The sequence below is a fragment of the Mustela erminea genome, chromosome 7 (genome assembly GCF_009829155.1).
Source record: "Mustela erminea isolate mMusErm1 chromosome 7, mMusErm1.Pri, whole genome shotgun sequence".
Classification (NCBI taxonomy): domain Eukaryota; kingdom Metazoa; phylum Chordata; class Mammalia; order Carnivora; family Mustelidae; genus Mustela; species Mustela erminea.
In genome coordinates, this window is record NC_045620.1 from 22,606,778 (window position 1) to 22,630,644 (window position 23,867).

Sequence of the window (23,867 nt, forward strand, 5' to 3'; positions counted from 1 at the left end):
CAATGTGGGGCTCAATCCCAGGAACCTGGGATCATGACCTGAGCCAAAGGCAGAGGCTTTAGCCCACTGAGCCACCCAGGTGCTCCATAATAGACTTTGTTTTTTAGAACAACTTTAGACTTAGAAAAATTGAGAAGCTAGTACAGAGTTCCCCTATACAGTTTCTGCTGTTATTATTTTATATTAGTAAGATACCTTTGTTATGATTAATGAACCAATATTAATACATTATCATTGTTAAGTCAAGGTTGCTTAGATGTCTTCTTTTTTAAATTTTTTTTCAAGATTTTATTTATTTATTTGACACACACAGAGAGATCACATAGGCAGAGAGGCAGGCAGAGAGAGGGGGGGAAGCAGGCTCCCTGCTGAGCAGAAAGCCTGATTCTGGGCTCCATCCCAGGACCCTGAGTTCATGACCTGAGCCAAAGGCAGAGGATTAACCCACTGAGCCACCCAGGTGCCCTGTAGATTTCTTTTCTTTACCTAATGTCCTTTTCCTGTTCCATGATGCTATCCAGAACACATATTCCTTTATTCTCTTATCTCTTGGGCTTCACTTGGCTGGGCAATTTCTCAGACTGACCTTGTTAATGATGACCCTGATAGCTACTGAGGAGTACTGGTCAGGAATTTTGAATGATGCCCAGCGATTTGGTCCCCTGATTAGACTGGGGTTGTGGATTATTGGGAAGAGGACCACAGAGGTAAAGTGTCATTCTCATCACATCATTCCCCATTTCCTCATATTAGGGGATATACTATCAACACGATTTAACTGTAGCTATTGGCCTTGATCACCTGGCTACAGTGGTGTTTCTCAGGTTCATCCACTGTAAAGTTACTCTCCCTGCCCCCTTTCTTTACTGTGCTCTTTAGAAGGAAGTCACTGTGCGCAGCTCACACCTAACGAGTGGGGTTTATACATCCTCTCCTTTAGGGCCAAGTATCTACATAAATTATTTGGAATTCTTCTGCATGAAAGATTCATCTCTTCTTCCTTATTTATTAATTTGTTCATTATTTATTCATTATACCAGTATATTCTCAGAGGTATTTACTATATACTTTGAGGTATAATCTAATACTATTTTATCTGTGGCTCAAATTGTTCAGATTGTTTTAGCTTGGCCACTGGGAGCTCTTTCAGTTGGCACCTGTGTCCCTTTGATATGCTTGCTTCCATCAATGTAGGGTTTTTCCCTCCATACCTCCTTGCTGTTCAACACTACAAAATGCTCCAGGCTCATCTTGTCTATTTCCTGCCCTAGTCTTAGAATCAATCATTTTCCAAGGAGCCCTTGTTCCTCTTATAAAAGAATGATATTAGAAACCAAGTTCCAGAGGTGCCTGGATGGCTCAGTCAGTTAAGCATCTGCCTTCAGCTCAGGTCATGATCCCAGGGCCCTGGGATGGAGTCCTGCATCCTGCCCCCTGCTCAGTGGAGTCTGTTTCTCCCTCTCCCTCTCCCCCTGTTTGTGCGTGCACTCTCTCTCTGTGTCAAATGAATAAATCAAATAAAAAGAAACTACGATCTGGATGCTAGGTTTGCTCATTGCTACTACAATGTCATTTCTTTTAGGCCCTGTCAGTTGACAGAGCAAAAAATATATGTTGAGGCACATATCTCTAAATATTTCCATGCACAACCATCTGTATTTATATTAAGTTAAACAGGAGTTCATACTGAGGTCTTCAAGGAATCCGTTCCCACATGGTTCATTCTAGCCTCCTCCTTGCTTATCTGCAAATCTCTACTCCAGTGCTGAGAAACCTGGCTGCCATCCTCAGTTATTCATTTACTGATTTGATCCATTTCAGGACACGTGCATTGCAGTATCAGGGCATATTAGGCATATGCCCCTGGGTCACGAGGTCATCAGCTAGAGTACAGTGCTCATGCGCAGTGCCTTCAACTTTCAGGCTCAGGGACCCCAGCTGCCTCCAGCATTACATAGATCAGCACTATTTCCTCCCACCCTCTTCACTGAGATCATTTCAGACATTTGCAGTATCATTAGATGCTCTCGTCGTAGTCTGCATTCCCTCCTGCAATCTCCTAAATGACTCCTATTTTTTTTTTAACAAATTGCATACATTAAGGTTCACTCTTTGTGCTATAAAGTTTTATGAGTCTTACCAAATGCTTAAGTGTGTGTATCTTCCTTTATAGTATCATACAGAATAATTTTACTCTCCTAAAAGTCCTCGTGCTTCACCTATTGATTCCTCCTCCTGAACTCCAAACCTCTGGTGACCACTGATCACTAACTTTATAGTTATGCCTTTTCCAGAATGTCACAGAATTGGAATACACAATACTTAATCTTTTCATATTGGCTTCTTTCACTTAAAATAGTCATTTAAGTTTCCTTTACGTTTTTTCTTAGCTTGAAAGTTCATTTATTCTTATAGATGAAGAACATTTCATTGTTTGGATTTACCAGTTGGTTTACATTCACTTTTCCATGTAAATTTTAGAATCACTTTGTCAATATCCACAAAATAACTTTATGGGGTTTTGGCTGAGATTGTGTTGAATCTATAGATTAAGTTGGGAAGAACTGACGTGTTAATCATAGACTCTTCCAATCCATGAACATAGAATATTTCTCCATTTATCTAAATCTTCTTTGAGTTCTTTTATTACAATTTTTAAAAGATTTTATTTTATTTATTTGAGAGAGAGGGGGCACATAAGCACGGGGAGGGGTAGAGGGAGAGGGAGAAGTGGGCTCCCTCCTGAGCAGGGACCCTGGTGCGGTGCTTGATTCCAGGACCCTGAGACCATGACCTGAGAAGAAGGCAGGTGCTTAACTGACTGAGCCACCCAGGCACCCCGTGAGTTCTTTCGTTATTAATAGTTTTCTGCATGTGGATCCTGAACATACTTTGTTAGACCTATACCTAAGTATTTCATTTTTGGTGCTATTGTAAATGCTTTTGCATTTTATTTCAAATGTCAATGCTCACTTCACTGTCTTATACCCTGTGATCTTGCTATAATAATTTATTCACTTCAAGAGGTTTTTTTTGTTTTTATTTTTTGATTCTTTGGAGTTGTCTAAATAGACAATAAAATATCCACATACAAAGACAGCTTTATTTTTTTCTTCCCAAATGTTTTATTTCCTTTCTTGCCTTAATGCACTAGCTAGGTCTTCTAGCACAATGTTGAAAAAGAGTGGTGAGAGGGTATATTCTTGCCTTGTTCCTTGTTCCTTGTTCCTTGTTCCTTGCTCCTCTGCTCAGCAGGGAGCCTGCTTCCCCCTCTCTCTCTGCCTGCCTCTCTGCCTACTTGTGATCTCTCTCTCTCTCTCTGTGTCAAATAAATAAATAAAATCTTAAAAAAAAAAAAGCAAGTCCCAGATGTCATATTTTATCTGTTTTTTGATATGTATCTCTCTTTTTTTTATATGTATCTCTTAAGTATAAGGACTCTTAAAAAACATAACCATGATACTGTTATCATATCTTTAAAAATCAACAATATTCCTTAATATCACCAAATATCAAGTGAGATGTTTTCAAACCTTTCCTGTTATTCCTTAATACTCTTAACCTGCCACATTACACACTCTCTCCTGAGGGAGGCTCTCTGCACACTCACCACAGTGTCTCCTTCCTCCACAGTGTGAATCTTGATGTAGGCGCCCACTGCAGCCTCCTCGGGGAGATCACCATACTTGGTACTGATCAGGGAACACTGAAGTGTATGAGGATCCCTGGACCTGAAATATGACAGCTTGTTAAAGAGAACTCATTTGTCACACAGCCAGTTCAAGAAGCCCTAGACAGTCAGCCCCAACTCTGCCATACACAGAGACCTCCCCTCCCTGGAGAACTCCCACTGCCCCCAGAAAGTGAGAAAACTCAAACCAAGCTCTGGAAGAAACCATGTCAGGAACTGGAGAAGTTTAATAGCGGGGAGGCTAGCAGAGAAAGAGATAGGACCCCCCTTTAAACACCTGAAGGCTATTATATAGAAGAAGGGGCTGATGAGCTCAGACAGCTGAGTCAGACCAGATGGATGAGAAGTCCAGGCTGGCTGATAGATGTTCAACAAGAGGAAGAAATTTCTAAGTCAGAGCTTAGAACAGACTGCTTTGGCCTCAAGCTAGCTCTGGGCCCCTGGGGGACACACACAGGTTGGGGCTCTACTTCTTGGCAGAAAAGCAGAGAAGAAATGGTTTTATTTGTTTAAAAGACAGGTTTCTGGGTGGCTCAGTGGATTAAGCCTCTGCCTCTGGCTCAGGTCATGATCTCAGGGTCCTGGGATCGTGCCCACACCTGCTTCCACCTCTCTCTCTGCCTGCTGTTCTGCCTATTTGTGATCTCTCTCCCTCTGTCCAATTAAAAAAAATAAAAATAAAATAAAAGACAGGTTTCCTTGGGCAGCCTGTAGATTCTGTACTTTGTTCATGTTGGAATTACTTTTACACAGGCAACCTTGTTGTGTTTCCTTTGGTCTCAGGTGAAGTAGAAGGAAGAGACAGGCTATATGATCTGGATTAGAGGCAGGGAAAAAATTTTTATCAGCTGATAAGATAGATGATATATTCACCCAACTCATAAAGCCACGCAACACATAAACAAGTCAGCCTACAATTCTCACCCTGCAGGACATGCCCAGCATGGTCTTTGCTTTTCACTTCTGGGTCCAACCTGTCTCTTCTCCCTTACTGATGTACAGCAGAGAAACTGGGTCTGTACCATCCCTACCTGCAGAAGGACTGGGACTGGGACTTCAAGCACTGGTTTGCTTGGAAAGAATATCCATCAGAGGGAATGGCAACTCAGAAGTTATGGGATGCTCGTTATGGAGACCAGTAGGCTAGAAATGCTAATAGGCAAAGGATTTGAGTGCAGTGGTACTTGGGGTAACATGGAGACTGTGACACTCATGTTATTATTACTATTATTGTAATATAGTTTTTAAAGCTTTTATTATTTATTTGAGAGAGAGAGAGCGAGCAAGAAAGAGGGCTCAAGCAGGGTGAGGGGCAGAGGGAAAGCAGACTCCCTGTGAGCAGGAAGCCCAATGTGGGACTCGATCCCAGGACTCCAGGGTCAGAATCTGAGCCAAAGGAAGACACTTAATCAACTAAGCCACCCAGGCACCCCTCACGGTGATATTTTAATTTTACATTGTATGGCAGGGGTGGGGGGAGAAGTGTTAGATTGCTGTGGGTCCAGCGTTGAGCTGCCTCTGGGCAGGGACCACTGAGTGTCCTTTCCTGCTCCTCAGCCTCTCTGGGTTGAGGCAAAAGCACAGCCCCCATGGCACATTCTCATTCCAGCCATGACAGTTGTACCAGACAATAGGACTGAGCACTAATAAGCTGCTCAGGTTTGAATCCTGGCTCCACTGCTTCCTACCTTGTAAGACCTCAAACGGGAACCTTAATCATTCTCTGTAGCTTGGTTTCCTCACCTGAAAAATGGGACTGATAACAGCACTTACCTCATAGAACCTGCGAGGATTAAATTAGATAATCCAGGACCAGGCACGGAGTATTCCACAAGTGTTAAGCTATAACTGCCATTATCACATTTAATTGCTGTCTTACAACATCACCAAGACTTAAATCCTATTTTTTTAAAGATTTTATTTATCTATTTGACAGAGAGAGATCACAAGTAGGCAGAGAGGCAGGCAGAGAGAGAGAGGGAAAAGCAGGCTCCCCACTGAGCAGAGAGCCCAATGTGGGGCTCGATCCCAGGACCCTGGGATCATGACCTGAGCCGAAGGCAGAGGCTTTAACCCACTGAGTCACCCAGGTGCCCCAAGACTTAAATCCTATTATCTATAGACAATGGAACTATGGCTTAGAGAGGTCAAATCCCTTGTACAAGGACACAGTTAAAATAAGTGGCCAAGCCAGCATTTGAACCTGGGCTGAACTGATTCCAAAGCCCAGGCTCTTACCTCCTGCCTCCTTTAGATGGGTAGAATTTTTCTGAAGAAGCTCAGAGTCAAAAAGATTCAGTGACACACAGAGTATCAGAGCCAGAAGATCTGCCTCTCCTTCAAATGAGTTCCCTGAGAAAGGAAGTAGCTGGCTGCCTCAAGTGGCTCTGTGGGTTACAGACAGAGAACACAGCTGCTGGGTCTCAAGTCTAGGACTTCTCTAAGCCACCTTCTTTCTATACCCCAATCTTTGGGGTCGAGCTGTACCTGCTACCTCTGCCCCGCCCTCCAGCATCCCTGACATTCTATCCTTTCAAGTTATATCTCCCTTTTCACCCAGAATCTGGAAGCTTCTATCTGCCAAGAGCTAAGCTTACTTGATCTTTGGGCCCCACATCTTCGGATAAGTATTTCCCGGGATGTTAATCTGCCTACTGAAGCTGGTCCCCTCTTGCTCCCAGGAGTTCTGGAGGTGCTTAAGTTTCAGAAAGCTGAAGTCCTGTACAGGATATGATTTGATCTGAAATTCCTTAAATCTCTCCACAGGAGAAGATTCTGTTAGAGAAAGCACAGAAAAACATGTTAATGGGTCTTTGCATATATGAGGTCTGTACTGATGATGGTGAAAACTTTACCCTCCTCACCTGCCTGGCCAGTCTGGCGCATGGGGAAATGAAGGAAAACAGAAAACACTGTGGTTTCCATGTGTTATCGGTCTGGGCCAGGCCCTGAGCAGAGCCTTCACGTATGTTACATCCCATGTTACTGGCCCCATTTAAGAAATCAAATGAGCAGCACTCAGAGTTTAAGTCATCCAGGAAAGGGCTGAAACTTGGGTTTAATTCAAGTCTACCTGATTTTAATTAGAAGTTAGAACTTCATTCTAACAAGAATGAAGTGAGACCCTTACATCATACCACAAATCAAATTAACTCAAAATGGTTCAAAGACCTAAACATTAAGGTCTAAAATTGTAGAACTCTTAGAAGAAACACAGGGCTAGGGGTGCCTGGGTGGCTCAGTCTCTTAAGTGTCCACCCCCCCTTTTTTTTTAAGATTTTATTTATTTATTTGACAGACAAAGATCACAAGTAGGCAGAGAGGCAGGCAGAGAGAGAGGGGAAGGGAAGCAGGCTCCCTGCCGAGCAGAGAGCCCGATGCAGGGCTCGATTCCAGGACCCTGGGATCATGACCTGAGCCGAAGGCAGAGGTTTAACCCACTGAGCCACCCAAGCGCCCCAAGTGTCCAACTCTTGATCTCAGCTCAGGCCTTAATCTCAGGGTCCTGAGTTCAAGCCCCCACACTGGGCTCCATGCTGGGTGTGGAGCCCACTTATGAAAAAAGAAGAAAACACAGGGCAAAAGCATCACAACATTGGATCTGGTGGTGATTTCTTGTATATATACCAAAGGCACAGGCAACAAAAGAAAAAATGGACAAACAGGTATTATCATCCAAAATATAAAGAAAATTCCTAAAACTTAACAAAAAAGCAGACAATCAGATTTTAAAACAGGCAAAAAACTTGCATAGATGTTTCTCCAAAGAAGATATGTGAATGGCCAATAAACACAGAAAAAGATGCTCAACACCACTAATCATTAGGGAAATACAAATCAAAACTATAATAAAAAGATAAATAATAAAGTAAAAGACTATAATAAGATGCCACCTCCTATCCATTAAGATAAATATCATGTTTAAAAAACATACAAACAGGACACAGCAAGCACTGGTGAGGATGTGGAAAGACCAGAACCCTTGTGCACTGTTGGTGAGAATGTAATATGGGACAGCCCCTATGGAAAACGGTATGGCAATTCCCTAAAAAAAATTAAAAACAGAATTACCATATGATCCAGCAAGTCTACTTCTGGGTATATATGCAAAAGAAAAGCAGGTCTCAAAGAGATAACTCTACACCCATGCTCATAGCGGCATTAGTCACTCTAGCTGGAATGCGGAATTTCTCAAGAGTCCTTGACGAATGAATGGGTACACAAAATGAGACATACACACACAATGGAATATTCTTCAGACTTCAGAAAGAAGGAAATCCTGATCCATGCTATAATATGATGAACCTTGAGGACATTATGCAAAGTGAAATAAGCCAATCACGGGGCGCCTGGGTGGCTCAGCAGGTTAAGCCTCTGCCTTTGGCTCAGGTCATGATCTCAGGGTCGTGAGGTCGAGCCCCGCATCAGGCTCTCTGCTCAGAGGGCGTCCTCCTCCCTCTCTGCCTACATGTGATCTCTCCCTCTGTCAAATAAATCTTAAAAAAAAAAATCTTTAGACATTCATTTGCTTCATTTCATAACAAGTCCATGAAGTAGGGACCATCTGAGGGAAACTGATGGCACAGGGACACAGTCACTTGCCCGATATCACACAGCAATTAAAAGAGGGACCCTGGATTCAAACACGAGCACTTTGGCTGGGCCAGTGCTACTAGCCACTACACTACCTCCACGAACCAGACCCAGAGTCTTTAAGTACTTACCTGAGTCATCCAGCTAACCAGTGAGATTCAAACCCAGCTCTGTCAAGCTCCAGGCTCCTTTCCACCCCTCTCCCCAGGGGCACCTGACATAAAGGGAAAGCCTAAAAAGGAGGAGCCGGAGGGGGGTGGGCAGGAGCCTCCCCCCATGGGGCCATGTGGGCCACATTTCCACAGCTCAGAAAAGGGGATCAAACCAGACATCCTGCCGGGCCTTTCTAGCTCAGGAGGTCTGAGAGTGCACGGGAAGCTGAAGGGCCCAGGCGCCCCCTGCTGTGCGCGGCTGTCAGTTACCACTGAGGTGGGTCTTCAGAGGTCTGCCGTCTATCAGCTCCAGATGCTGCCAGACCCACTTGTAGTAGAAAGGCGAGGTCCCGAGGTCTATCAGACGCAGCACTTCACAGCTGCCCTGGAAACATCAAGGAACACAAACAAAAGGGCTAACCCCTGAAGCTGGGGGCAGGCCAGGCTTTGAGGATAAGCTCTACTACATCTTACCCCAGTTTACTTGGCTTAATGCAAGTTTTCAGGTTCTTTTTTTTTTTTTTTTTTTTAAACACAAACGTTATCTATTCATCATAAGCTCAAAAAGCTAAATAGGCATGAGAACTAAATAAATGTTGGCATCTGGGGGAAAAACAATCACCCTAGACAATGGTACTGTGACAACTGGTGAAATTGACTATATGTTATATGTTATATGTTATATCAATGTTAAATGCCCTGATTTGGATAATTATTCTGCAATCAATTTCTGACTTTAGAAAAAAAATCACTTAAGTATATAGGGGTAAGTGAGTATAATGAATGATATTTAACTTTCAAATGATTCGGGCAGGGAAATATATATATAGAAGCAAATGTGGTAAAATGTTAGTAATCGGTGAATCAGGATCAAGGTTATACAGTTCTTTGTTCTGTTCTTACAACTTTTCTATAAATTTAAAAACATTCCAAGATTAAAAGTTAAAAAAAATATTCAAGCCAAACAGAAGGACATAAAGAAAATTAAAACGATTTTATCCTAACACCCAGAAATAATAAGGAGTAGCATTTTAGTGACTATTTTTTCAAACTTTTCTCTGTAAACATTTAACATAGACATAGACAATTTTTCATAAGTGAGTTCTTTTATGTATAACATTCTAGTGACCTTTAAAAAAAAAAATAATACAGGGGCACCTGGGTGGCTTAGTCAGTTGAGTCTGCCTTTGGTTCAGGTCATGATCCCAGGGTCCTGGGATCAAGTCCCATATTGGGCTCCTTGCTCAGTGGAGAGTCTGTTTCTCCCTCCACCTTTCTCCCTGCTCATGCTCTCTCTCTCTCTCCCTGGTAAATAAAATCTTTTTAAAATAAAAAAATAAAACTCAGTAATACATTAAGAACATTTTACACCAGCTAACATGGTTCTACATTATTGTTTCTAATGATTGTATATTATTCTATGTATGCTATAACTTACATATGATTTAAAATGTTGATCAAAAGAAGTCAGACACAAAAAGCACATATTGTATGATTCCATTTATATGAAGTGCAAGAACAGGCAAAAGTAATCTTCTGACAAAGTCAGAAGAGGGCTCTGTTTGGTGGTGGTGGGTATTTTGTTTGGGAAAGGGTACAAGGGAGCCTTCTGGGGTGCTAGAAATGATCTCTACCTTGATTTGGATATTACTTACACAGGTGTATACCTATGTAACAATTCACTAAGCTATGAACTTTAGATGAGTTCTTTATTGCATACATGCTATACCTCAAGAAAATATTTTTGAAGACTAATATTCAGTTGTTTCTAATTAGTCAGTAGTATATATAACTGTGATTTTGTTCAGGACAACAAAACTCCATTTATAAAACTCACCACCTTCCCAAACTCTGCTACAGTGGGGATGGCAGTGATCAAGTAGTGGGACGTAGGAATGCATCTTTGTCAGTTAATCCACTGAGATTTGAGGATTGCTTATAATTGCAGTATAATCTAGTTTATCCTCGTGTAATACCCATGTTTGTCCCCTTGGGATTGTTTCCTATAGGTGTGTTGTTTTCAATATCAATACCCATTGCCAAATTGCCTTCCAGAAATGTTAGTTTACACTCTCTCTGGCAGTGCATAACAGAGGCTGTTATAGTTTTGTGTTACATTGAAAACTGAGTTTTAACAATCCTTTTAATCTTTCCTAATCTGATAGGAAAGAATGATATGCCATTTTTTCTTATTTTGTGTCTTTATAAAATCTTACCCTTTTTTAGTTGGAACTGTAAGACACACGTTATAGTTAAGGTTCAAGACAGATTACTGTTAAAGAGGAAGGAGAAGGGATCAAACATTTAATAAGCCTTAGTCTAGCCAGGTGTTGGGCTTGGAGGTGTAGTCAACACTTACGCAACATTTATCAACAAGGAACCTAGTACCAGAGGAACACAGGTGAACATCTTCCTCTCAGAAAGTCTCTTGTGGGTCTTTAATCCCATCTGTATCTGTGTAGAAAACAACTCCATCATGTGCCCCCAAATGATTAATTGTTCAAAATGAGTTGACTGTGGGTATTAAGTATGTTTTCTATGCTGCTGAGAAACTGCCTTCCCTAACTCTCCCGGGTCCCCAAGACACCCAGGCCACTCACTGCTAATATCGTCCTCTAGTGGCCACAGCTATGAACTACAGGATCTCGCACGCCCCAGTCTCCTTAGAGGAATATTCCAACAGCAGGCCTGATGGGAAATAAAAATGGGAGGAAAAAAAGCAGTGCCTTTAAAAGGGGCAGGTGCTCTTCCAACGCCAGCCAAAGGGGGCTGCATCACAATACAGCCTGGTGTTGCCTGAACTTATGAATATTCAAAAGAAGTCAGAAATCCGAAATTTAATTATAATCTTCGCAGTAACGATTAAATGAGTTTTCCATAAAACACATTAAAGGACAAATCCAATTCACCTACTAGCCAGGATGCCCCCCAACACACACAAACACACCTGCTGTCACTTTGTGATATCTGTATTATCTTTCTCAGAAAGAACTTCAAGAGCGCCTGCTTTAGATTCACCAGCTGTGCTTAATTCCAATGCAGATTGCCAGAGTTAAGGCATGAGACTCTGGGGTGAGGCAGAAATTTGCATTTTTAAGGAGCCCCCCCTAAAGTGTTCTTTATGCTTACTCAAATCTGAAAAATTCTTCCCTTAAATCAGAGTTCTCCAATTTTAGTGCATATCAGAATCACCTCAAAGGCTTGTTGAAACAGTTTTGGGGGCATGTGGTAGCTCAGTCATTAAGCGGCTGCCTTCAGCTTAGGTCATGATCCCGGAGTCCCGGGATCAAGTCTCACATCTGGCTCGCTGCTCACTGGGGAGTTTGCTTCTCCCTCTGACACTCACCCCACTTGTGATCTCTCTGTCTCTCTCAAATAAATAAATAAAATCTTTTAAAAAAACAGCAACAACAGAGTTTTGGATATTGAACAGCTCTTGGGTAGGCCTGAGAATCTGCATTTTAGTGAGTTCCCAGGTAATACTGATTGATGCTACTGATCAAGGAACAGCACTCGGAACCACTGAATTCGAGGATGAACGTGAACTGAGTAAGTCTGTGCTAGACTCATCCTTACAGACTTTATGAGGTAAGTGGTCCCACTTTACAGACAAAGAATTGGAGGCTAAAACAGACTAAGAACTTTCTGCTGGTCAAGATGCAATCATCATACTGATTAAAGCAAGTCTTGAACTTTGATCCCTTTCCACCCCTGCCCCCAATCTTCCCTGGCTACATAGTATCAAAAGACCTCAGAGTTAAATCTGGGGACACATGGCATTCCTGGCTTTGGAGGTGATCACCCCAGCATTTTAGGAAAGAGGGAGCAGATGTCAGGGAGGAGAAAGGATTGTAAAGTAGGGAGGGTGGTCTTCAGGGCTCTCTGCTACCAGTCCCTGTGCTAGGCTCAGGATCCTGACATGGCCACCAGGATCCTCCAGACCTAGCACACTATTCCCCATGGCTGGCAAGGGCCTCATCCTCATCCCCACCATCCTCTGGGTCAGACCCTGTGCTTCCAGTCCTTTAGACGGTAGAGGCTGGAAGCCAAATCCTCCCAAACATCTCCCAAGCCTCCTGGCAGCTAAGTAGATGATTCGGGTTCCCTCGCCCGGACGCACTTGAGCAAGGTTTGGTTTTGGATGGCAAGCTCTCCACTGTGCTCGTGGAGGCAGTGGTTACAGATGTGACTTCCTGAACTTGGCAGGAGCAGCAGCACCTGTGACTGTCCAGTCTGGACTGGGACTAGGAGTCATTTGGGGGTCCCCTTCAGTGTAAGGTCTGCTCCCTCAGGCCTCCCTGTCACCAGTAAATCTGTTAGCCATTCAACATCCTCCAATAACTCCCTTTCTGTTTACATTTAGCTAGTCTTGACTCTCTCCTCTGGGACTGAACCCAAAATAACAGCACAAACACCCACCTGGTGTTAAGTTTAATAATCGGCTCTCTGGGAAAGGGTACACATGTCTGTAAATCTTAGTCTTATTAAGGGTGTGCTGCACACAATTTATAAATAACAATAAAACATATTATACTCTTACTGAAAGTTGCAAATAGCCAAGGGATTCTCATAGAATGCTGTTGCGGACTCTGGCTGAGGTCCTTTTTTAAAAATATTTATTTATTTATTTATTTATTTGACAGAGAGATCACATGTAGGCAGAGAGAGAGGGGGAAGCAGCCTCCCCCTCTGCCAAGCAGAGCGCCTAATGTGGAGCTTAATCCCAGATTCCTGAGATCACGACCTGAGCTGAAGGCAGAGGCTTAACCCACTGAGCCACCCAGGTGCCCCTCTGGCTGAGTTCTTATAACTATGACCAATCATAGTCATAATTCAACCATGATTGGAGAAACAAAGTTGCATCCAATCCACTCTTTCCCCAATAAACTTAACACTATTAAGTCTGGTTTGTAATCTACTGGTAAACGACTTCTCACCCTTGTCGAAATTATATTCACTAATAAACCCCCTTTAGCTTTGGTACTATATATATTGGAATTTTGCTTGTTCAACAGTGATGTAACTCCCATGATGAATCTATTATGAATAGTGTTTAAATACTGGTAAAACATTTCCATAATTTACTCCTTTTCACAATGTGATGGCTACAGACCCAGCCCACTTTTAAATTTAATCTGCATCATAAACATTCTTTCTATAGCGTTCTTAAGATAATCAGCAAAACCATAAATCAAAACCTGACTCAGGGTATCTACTGATTTCCACTGTCCTGCTGGGGCCAATTTTCAGCTACCAACCTGAAGTCACTGACTGTGCAGGTGGGAAGAGACGTGCATAGTTATACAGTGTTTCTACCAGATAGCTAAAATAGACATAAACTCCAGAGCACAGATAATAGTAAAATGCAGTAATGTCATGAGGAAATGATGATTTTTCATTATTTGCTACACTTGTTTTCCATATAATATATTTAATTATAGTTTATATAATTCAATTTTTAGTAATTATTTTGTTTATGGTCTTGCAAAATTCCTGAAATTTTAATCAGCTCTCAGAGGCCAGTAAGAACCAACTCCAGCATATAGCCAATCTTGCCTTTCCTTTTGTCCAGAGGTCCAACACTTCAAGGCTCAACGCCTTACCTTCTCCAGGAAGCCTTCTTTAAACCCCCCCTCCAGCCTTTAGAGAGGTGTCCCTACTAAATCCTTGTAAACTCAAGAGAGTTTGCACTAATCACTTGGTAGATGGCCTTGGATAACTTTGTCTCTGCTCAGACTTTAGTGGAAGAGAGATATAAGGAGAGAGAAACAGTCTTTTCCATCCTCATATCCCTCCAGAGCATGAACCAAACTTGGCAAAAAAAATCAACAAATGTTTGGTGGCAACATAATATGAGCAACAGCTATATGGGAGATACTAAAAGTTTGGGGGCAGAATCCTTGTTCTGCCACTTACTAGATGGGTGACCTTTCCTAAGGTATCTTAACTTCAACTTTCTCATTTGTAAACGTGAAATAAGAACGTCTTCCTGATAGAGCTGTGGTGAAGATTTATGGTGAAATGGTACTGTGTACACAGTTCACCAAAGCACTGCCTGAAATAGCAGAAGATGGGGGCAACCAATCCCTCAGTAGGGAACTGGTTAGATAAATTCAAGCACAATCATATAGTAAAACACTGCACAAGTGGTAAAAATAAAAAAATATGTGGGTTCTTTATGGATGGATATGGAACAATCTACAGAAATATTCTTGAAACAGCAAAATACGGAACAGCCTGTGTAGCATGACGCCATTTATGAAAACAAGGAAGAAAATATATACATGCATTTGCCTTTATATACAAAGAACAGTCGCAGGACAGACACAAAAGAAAGCAGTAACAGTGACTGGCCCTGGGGAGGTACACTGTGGCAGGGGGAAAAGGTCAGAGGGAAACATTACTCTTTCGAAACTTTTGGATTTCAAACCAGGTGCAAATAAACCAAAATAAACAAAAACAATTAACAATGCTAGTAGAACCCCTGGCACAGGAGCAAATGGTCTCAAAAACATGGTGGTTCTCATGACAATCATGAAAACTACACAGGGTTGAGCAGAGTCCACAACTGACAGATCGGTCGACTCACATTGCAAATCCCAACCCCTGAGAAGAGCTTTGGAATCAGACAGACCTGGGTTGAACCCAGCCGCTGCCCCTCATCGACTGTGTAACCGTGGACAAGCCACTTAACCTTCCTGTGCCTCAGTTTCCACCTCTGTCAAATGGGAATAACGGCAGTACTGGCCTATGCTGAACTGCCCTGGGGCTGAAATGACACAAAGCACATGGAGCAGACAACCTGGGACAGGGTAAGCACTCAGTAAATGTCAGGCTCTGTTTTCATTATCAACCAACAGAGAAATTGGCACAGGACATAAAGTAATTCACAAAAGATGAAATTTGGATTGTAGACAAACATGATGAGTCTCACTAGCAATGAGGAAAAATGTAAATTAAATCCTCAGTGAGGTAGCAGTTGCCATCTATGAAATTAGGAAAGTTTTGAAGGATTGACAGGAGAGCCCAGCAGAGGCGTGTGGTGCTGGCAAAGGTGCACACTGCTGGAAGCTTGATACAGTGGATCCTTCTGGACAGCAACTTGTTCCAAGATCCGTAACACATTGATACCAAGCAAATCCTTTTTTTTTTTAAGATTTTTTAAAAATTTATTCATTTTTGAGAGAGTGAGTGCATGAATACAAGCAGAAGGAGTGGCAGAGGGAGAAGCAGACTCCCTGCTGAGCAAGGAGCCTGATGCAGAACTCGATCCCAGGACCCTGCGATCATGACCTAAGCCAAAGGCAAACGCCCAACCGACTGAGCCACCTAGCTGCCCAAGCAATTCCAGCACTGAAAATCTTTTCTGAGGTGATGAGCTCATGGGTGATTTCTTCCCTCTTTCCAGAACTATGTTTTATAATGTGGTCATATCACATCTATAATTTAAAGATCACATTTTAAAAAAGATTGTATTTATTTATTTGAGAGAGGGTCAGAGTACAAGCAGGGGGCAGGGGGATGAGCAGAGAGAGAGGGAGAAGCAGACTCCTCACTTAGCAGGGAGCCCAACTCAGGGCTCGATCCCAGGACCCAGAGATCATGATCTAAGCTGAAGGCGAAGCTTAACCGACTGAGCCACCCAGGCGTCCCTAAAGATTATAATTTTAAAAACTGATCTGGCATCATTAAGATTGAAGGGCCAAATACATAATTTAAGTATCTGTATGTAAATAAGCCTGTACATGATGAGGTCAAGGAGGGGGTACCCCTGTGTCCCTCCTTCTAATTAACAGTGTATCTCAAAGTCACAGAACCCTCAGAGGGAGGGAGGCCAAACTCCGTGGTACCTCTTTTACAGCTGGCACAGGGACTCTCAGAAAACGGGAGTGCTGCAGAACAGGGCTCAGCCCCGCCTGTGTGGCCACAGGACATTACACCAGGCATGCCTCCCCAGCTTCCAGCCCCCACCCCCATCCCAGGCCTCTCACCTTGCTGACAAACAAGATGGATGACAATTCCATGAAATCTTTTGAGATCAGCTGCCCATAGGAGAACTTCTCCACCTTCCCCAGGGCTACAAGCTTCCAGAGCTTCTCGTCAGACAATGACTCAAATAGATCCATCTTCCTGAGGGGAAAATCCCATTAGAATTCATCACCCTTGGAGCACCTGGGTGGCTCAGTGGGTTAAGCCTCTGCCTTCTGCTCAGGTCATGATCTCAGGGTCCTGGGATCGAGCCCCGAATCGGCTCTCTGCTCAGCGGGGAGCCTGCTTCCCCCCTCTTGCTCTGCCTGTCTCTCTGCCTGCTTGTGATGTCTGTCAAATAAATAAATAAAATCTTAAAAAAAAAAAAAAAAAAGAATTCATCACCCTCCATCCCAGAAAGTGCCCAGCTCTCAGCAATTTCCAGAAAGGGAATGTGTCATCTTGCTCTTGAAAATGCCTGATGTGGAGGATTTTACTCGCCCTCCAACTGCCTCACCTGGCCTGTGGCACCCTCTCCCGCTCTCCTCTCCACTGCTCCCCAGTCCAGTGTGTCCCCTCTCACTTCCACTCTGCCCTCCAGGGGCTCCTTTCTGGCCCCATCCCCCAATCTAGTGCTCACTAGGCAACTCCCAGAGTGCCTCACTTCAGCTCACCTGCTATTCTGGCCCCCAGCCCAGCAGTCCTCCCCCTCCCTTTGGTTTGGGCAACTCACTCCGGCCTCCTCCAGCCTGTTAGTTTCAAAGACTTAGGCCTGTGCCTAATGAATGGGGGACATCTGGACTCCCCTCTCTTTGCCTTTGTTCCCTATGACTGAAGGCCCACCCTGCAGTGCCACCACCTGCCCCCCCCACACCGAGCTCATGCACCACCACTCAGTGGCTTGCCGTCCCTGACACGCAGCCCCACAGGGTTGCTGACAACCATCTCAAATTTCCTCAGCTCCCACAGATCATGAGCCCGGAACTTGGGTGACTCAGGGCACTGAGCTAATCCAGGACACCAAGGGGGAACAAGGTCAGTGCCATGTCCAAAGGAGAAGGGTCTGGAGACACGGGAAGGGAAAGCAGGATCTCCACAGAGGCAACACCACTGGGCCCCCACTTCCTATGATCATCTCATTCAATCTTTACAAAGATTTGGGAGAGAGATGAATCATTATCCCCATTTTACAGAGCAGGAGGCTCAACTCAGAGAAGGGAGGTGACCCATCTAGGGTGACATGGTTGATAAACCCAAGAGCTGAGATTGCAGCTCAGCCCCATTCTTCCACGGTGTGAAAACAGGAAGTGCTCCTCCCCCTGCAGGGCTAAGTCGTCCCTTCGAAAGCCTCAGTCCCTCTTACAGCTCCTCTTCACTCTCCCGCTACCCTACAGGGGGGCCCTCTGTACCCCACACTGCTCTGGAGCTGCACAGCCCCATAGCCTGTATTTTCAGGGCTGGGGCACACACTTCATCTGATGGCCATTCTTTTCCTAAAGGAGAGTAACTAGAAGGGATACAACGAGCACCTGTGCGTGCCTGGCGAGACGACAGCGTGGGGATTACCATGGCGAAAGGGCTGCCCTGCCCTCACCACCATATGTGCTTCCTGCCTGATGTCTAATAAACTTTAAAGGAGGTATTATGCAATCAAGAATCACAGTTTGGGGGCGCCCGGGTGGCTCAGTGGGTTAAGCCTCTACCTTCGGCTCAGGTCATGATCTCAGGGTCATGGGATGGAGCCCCTCATCGGGCTCTCTGCTCGGCAGGGGGCTGGCTTCCCTCACCCACCCTTCTCTGCCTTATCTCCTCTGTCTACTTGTGATCTCTGTCAAATAAATAAAACTTTCAAAAAAAAAAAAAAAAAAGAATCACAGTTTGGCTGGGACTTCAAAGAAACATGGGGTATGGAGTGCCCGGGTGGCTCAGTTGTTAAGCATCTGTCTTGGGCTCAGGTCATGATCCCAGGGTCCTAGGATCAAGCCCAACATCGGGCTCCTTGCTCTGCAGGAAGTCTGCTTCTCCCGCTCCCACTCCCCTTGCTTGTGTTCCCTTTCTTGCTGTTTCTCTGTCAAATAAATAAATAAAATCTTAAAAAAAAAAAAAAAAGGAACACAGGGTAGAATAGAAGTATTGGGGGGGGCACTCTCCTCTATTCTGGAGTGATGGGCTTGGTTAGTGAGGTGGGGCGGTGAAGCCCAGAGATTTCTGACTTGAACATTCTGGGTACATCACCCCACCCCCACAACACCAAAGCTTGGTTTCCTTACCTGTAAACTAGACAGAGCAAGAGAAACAATGCCACAGGATTGAATAAGAGTAGTTAAAAGACCTGGGACAAAGGTCTGAGTACACGTGAGCTATTCTATTAGTACCATCCCACAAGGAAGGGATGTGTGAGCTGAGACCTAAGGGTCTAGCAGGACTTTGCCAGATGGAGAAGTTGGGTGGGAGGTGTCTCCTGTCTCAAGAGCATTCTGGGAGAGAACAGCACCTCCTGTCTCCCACTGAGCCTACCACAGTCAGGCACCTAATAAACACACAGGGGGGACATGTTGGCTGATGATGGAGGTACCTAAAAAATTCAAATCGTTCCTGAGCATCCTTTTGGAATTCCTGATCCAGCTTATTCTCAAGGAAGTCTTCCCTGTCGACAACCAGGAATTCTGTTTCTTCCATACAGACCACAGTGGCCCTCCTTAGTGAAGGAGTCAGAATGCCCAGTTCCTGTTGGGTTGACACAGACAAAAGCAAGTGAGATGCTACCTCTTGCTTTCTCCTCGCAGCCTTGCCCACCTTTTTCCTGCTTCCATCAGCCCCCAGAAATCTCTACTCCCCAGACTGCAGACTCCCCAGCTGGCCCTGCACTCCTGTTCATTCCCCACTCCTGGGGGCCATCCCCTCCCTCTTAATATGCTGCTCGTGGAAGAAAAGAGGCAACAGGCTTCACCAGACCGGAAAGAGGAAGCCAGAGGGACCTCTCGGAGGGGTCACTGCACCTCTGTGGGGGTTATACAGGGAACATGTTCCTCATGTTCCTCAAACATCACAGATGGAGGAACCATCCTTGGACATCAGCTGGTCCAGTTGATTGGCCTGTGACGGGAAAGGGTGCTGGGATCCACGATAGGGCAGGGACTTACACACAGGAGAAGGTAGGACCAGGCCCAGCTGTTCTGGCTAGAGTCCTGTCGCACCCCCACGCCTGCCCCACCGAGGCCGACCTTCCCCCGTGCTTACCCCAAAACAGTCGCCCTTGTGCAACAATGTGGGGTGGGTGTCCAGGAAGGCGCTGCTGCCATCGTCATCCTCGGTCACCGCGACTGTGCCCAGGTAGATGAAATAAAAGCTGTTGCCCCTCTGTCCCTTCTTGACAATCACGCGCCTGCGCCCAAACCTGAGAAGAGACCAAGGCCAGTAGGTCTGGAAGCAGCAGGAAGCCTGGCCCGTGCTGTGAGGAGTGCTGCACTGTGGTGCTCTTCTCTCTAGGGCAGGAAGACACAAACTGGGACCAGAAGGGACCTTGCAACAGCCCAGCCCCAGCCCCATCAAGCTTGACTGCTTCACTAACAGTCATCGAGTTGCCCGCCTCCATCAGACTGAAGCTTCCTGAGACAGAGCCTTTGTCAGTCCGCTTCAGCACACGGGACATGCTCAGTGAGCAGCAGCTGAATAAATGAATGACCAAATCCTGAAAGTAAAGGCTGAGTAGCTAAATGATGGAGACCAGGATCCCAGTCCTGATTCTGCCCTGAGCTGCACGGCACTGGACACTCATATTCTCTCTCTGACCCTCAAGGTCTCTTGTCTGTAAAATAAGACGAACATGCCTAGGAAAAAATAGGTAAATGGTCTTCTAATCCTCAAGAACTCACTACACAATCGGGAACCATTAGGGTAGAGGTGCCCAGGTCCAGAGCAAACTGGAAGTTAGTTCTTAAGCTCCCAGGGGGAAGATTTCTGCATTTCAAATAAAAGTTCAGATTCTACTTCTTTCAATATTCATTCATTTCCTTCCTTCATTCAGTAAGTTAAATAAATATCAACTGTGTCTATCAGGCAAAGCGAGAAAGGACAGATTTTGTCCTGAAAATTATGGTCAAGTTCAGAAGCTAAATAAGGTTTAAAAGTGCTTTAAGAGAGGTGAGCACAGGTGAATTCAGAAGCATGGAGCAATGGCACTTAACCCAGCTTAGCAAAGCCAGAGCAGGCTGCGGGATACTGTCTGGAGTCTTCCAGGTAGACAGAGAGATGGAAGAATGTTCCAGGCAGAGGGACCACCACGTCCACAGGCACAGAGGTGGCTGAAAGCATGGTGTCTTCAAAGGAATAACAGTGAGCTTCATTAGAAAGGGAAATGGAAAACAGGGAGGTCAGGGGAACCAGAGGGAGAGAAATTTGGCTAGGTCAAATCAAATCATAGCTTCAGACACTGGGCTAACTTTAGGGTTTTACCCAGAAGGTAATGGGGAACACAAAAGTCTAGAAAGAGGAGATGGCCCATAAGACAATGACTAGATAGGAGACGATTCAGCTGGAAAATGAGGCTTTGGGGAGCACAACTAGTGCTCATCCAAGCCCAGACTCCTGGAGCTGCAGTTGGAAAGACCCTCAGAAACCATGTAGCTGATCTACATCGCTGAGATGAGGGAAGTAGGACCTAAGGAGCCCCAGGCTTGCTGAAGGCACACAATGAGTCACACTAGAGTCAGCACTAGACCCCAAATCTCCTAGAGCAGACATCTGTGGCTTTGCTGCCAGGTGTCGGGTCACCCTTCCCAACAGCCACACCCTGACTTTACTTTGGGGGAAACACTTTTAATTCTTGACTCTCAGACAGTCTGTCGTCATGCTGCCAAGAGAGAGGAGGTTTGGTGGAGAAAGTGGTTTATGAGAATGGACTGAGCCGGAAGCTGGAGAACTATTCCAGGACTTTTTAGGACTTTTCAGATATATAGGCCACCCCTGGCCCGGGTACGTTTTCTGTCCCTTGTGACTGAAAGAATCCTGTCTAATCTGCTCATTTCCAGTCCCAGAAATAATCAACTAGCTGAACAGGACTTTAAAAATCACTACCTCTTCATCTTCACGCAAACCCATAAAATCTGTATCAGTAATGCGGATTTTGAGGCTCAGCAAGGTTAAGTGGCTTGCCTGAGGTCACACCTCAGAGTGGCAGATGCCCCGTCACATTCCAGAGCTTCTACCTCAATGATTCTTTTTCTTTGCATGACAACATTCTGCCTGCTGTGGAATCTTACTTTAAGACCACGACTTGCTCTCCTTTCCTGGGCTGGACACAAAGCAGATGGTTCCCTCTGCCTGGAATGTTCTTGCCTACACCTCCACTTGTCAAATATACCTACTCCAATACCAGCTCTTTTTTAAGTATCCTTTGGCCACACCAGATGGAGGGTTCCCTCGTCTCCCAGGCTTACTGGCTATAAACAGAGCCTACACAGGTCGTAACAGGCCTTAATCTAGTGCTAGTTGTGACTATGTGACCTGGGACCTCCGTGAAGGAAGATATCAGGACACAGACCTATAGTGTCCTTACAGCCTCCATTTTCAAGACAGACCTTACCTCAAATATTTCTGCTAGGCTGCTTCCTTTAAGCCACTGAAATGTCCAAGAAAAGGACACCACTTACACTTCTCTAGCACAATGTATTTATATGGTGCCTCTTGTGTCATGGACCCTTGGACAATCTGGTGAAGCCTTCACAGAATAATGTTTTAAATATATAAAACAGGGGTGCCTGGGTGGCTCAGTCAGTTAAGCATCTGCCTTCCACTCAGGTCATGATCTCGGGGTCCTAGGATCGAGCCCTGCATGGGGCTCCCTGCTCAGCAGGGAGCCTGCTTCTCCTTCTCCCTCTGCTGCTCCCCTACTTGTACTCTCTTTCTCTCAAATAAATAAAAATCTTTAAAAAATGTTTTTAAAATAAATAAGTATATATATAAAATAAAATACAGCAGAAACAGTTGATAATTGCCTTTTAAAACCCAAATTGTGGGGGCATCTGGGGGGCTCAGTCAGTTAAGAGTCTGACCCTTGATTTTGGCTCAGGTCATGCTCTCAGGGTTGTGAGACTGAGCTCTGAATGGGCTCTGCGCTCAGCAGGGGAGCCTGCTTCAGAGTCTCTCCCTCTGTCCCTTCCTCCCCATGACCCCTCATGCTTGTGCGCTCTCTATCTCTCAAATATATGTCTTAAAAAATAATAATAAAACCCAATTGTTGTCTAGCAATATATGTGCATCTTTATTAAGGCACAGAATAACAAAATCTAGCAGCAGATCTAATTACTACCATAATTTCAAAGATACGATGAATATAAATTATTTTTTGAGAAATCTGCAATAACTTGAGTGTGTATTTTTGGTGATTTCTTTTGGTGAAAAAGTCACAGGAATAGCTAATACTGTCGTGGTGCATTACCTACATTTGCGATTCAAGGAAATGATAAATTTTAGTTTGCGATTCAAGGAAATGATAAATTTTAGTTAGATGTTAAAGAAAACAAACTTTTTCTTATCCAAGTTCACAGACCCTTGCCCTAGTTCCTATCTGTACTTGGTACAATCACCTGTGACCCACTGTGGCTTTTAGGGTGTGGATGCAAGTCTCAGCTCTACCTCTCATGACTTGGGTGACAGAGTATGAGACATTCTACCCCTCTGAGCCTCTGCTTCTTCTTCTGAAAAAGGAGGAAACTGGACCAGATCCTTTCTGAGGATCCTACCCAAGCCTCATCAGATCCAGTGGCTCCTTAATCCTGGGCAGACTATCAATAAATGAAGGAGACCAAGCGTGCTACAAGCTCAACAAGGAGCACTCCAGCAAGCTGACAGATAGCTTTTCACAGCTGGGGTGTCACAGAGACACAAGCAGACTGGCCATGGCCTCGTCAGGCAGCTCTTCCCAGCCGAGGACCCAGGGGTGTGACCCTCACTGACCGTTCAAAGCGCATGACCTTGGCCAGGAGCAGCTGCAGGGGCTCTGAGTAGTTACGGTAGCTGTCCAAGACCTGCAGGAGGTTACAGAGCGCCTGGATCTCGGGCTCCGTCCTCCAGGAAGGCAGCTTCTGCGTGATCTGCATGGCTTTTGGAGGGAAGTGACCCTGGGGAGAGAGAACCAGAGTGACACACAAGACCCAGCAGTTTCCCCCAGAGGCCAGTCGGCAATTCCCCACACTCCTGCTCTTACACTCTCCCACACCCTGTACAAGAGTGGCTGACATGTACCGAGGGCTTACTGCGTGCCTGGTATCCGGATACACAACTTACACACACCATCTCACTGCGTGTTTGCCCAGCCCGAGAAGTGAAGCAGTGTTATGATTCCCATTTGACAGATGAAGACACTCAGGCAGGATGATAACCTAGATCTGCTACATGCCAAGAGCCTTATCCCCAACTCCTGACCATACTGCCTTTGCTGTTCATTGACCACTCCCCGAGAC

General features: G+C 44.8%; 1 protein-coding gene across 4 annotated transcripts in view; it reads right to left on the bottom strand.

Moving 5' to 3' along the window:
- Nucleotides 1-23,867, bottom strand: part of CNBD2 (cyclic nucleotide binding domain containing 2) — a 52,038-nt gene that overhangs the window by 10,043 nt on the left and 18,128 nt on the right. For all 4 annotated transcript variants that reach the window (XM_032350798.1, XM_032350797.1, XM_032350799.1 and 1 more), the window contains 7 exons: nucleotides 23,362-23,525; nucleotides 19,645-19,801; nucleotides 18,980-19,131; nucleotides 16,428-16,566; nucleotides 8,707-8,821; nucleotides 6,289-6,466; nucleotides 3,611-3,731 (listed from right to left, as the gene is read on the bottom strand). In XM_032350798.1, coding sequence (XP_032206689.1) covers nucleotides 3,611-3,731; nucleotides 6,289-6,466; nucleotides 8,707-8,821; nucleotides 16,428-16,566; nucleotides 18,980-19,131; nucleotides 19,645-19,801; nucleotides 23,362-23,525 — 1,026 coding nt within the window. The remainder of the gene's footprint in view (nucleotides 1-3,610; nucleotides 3,732-6,288; nucleotides 6,467-8,706; nucleotides 8,822-16,427; nucleotides 16,567-18,979; nucleotides 19,132-19,644; nucleotides 19,802-23,361; nucleotides 23,526-23,867) is intronic.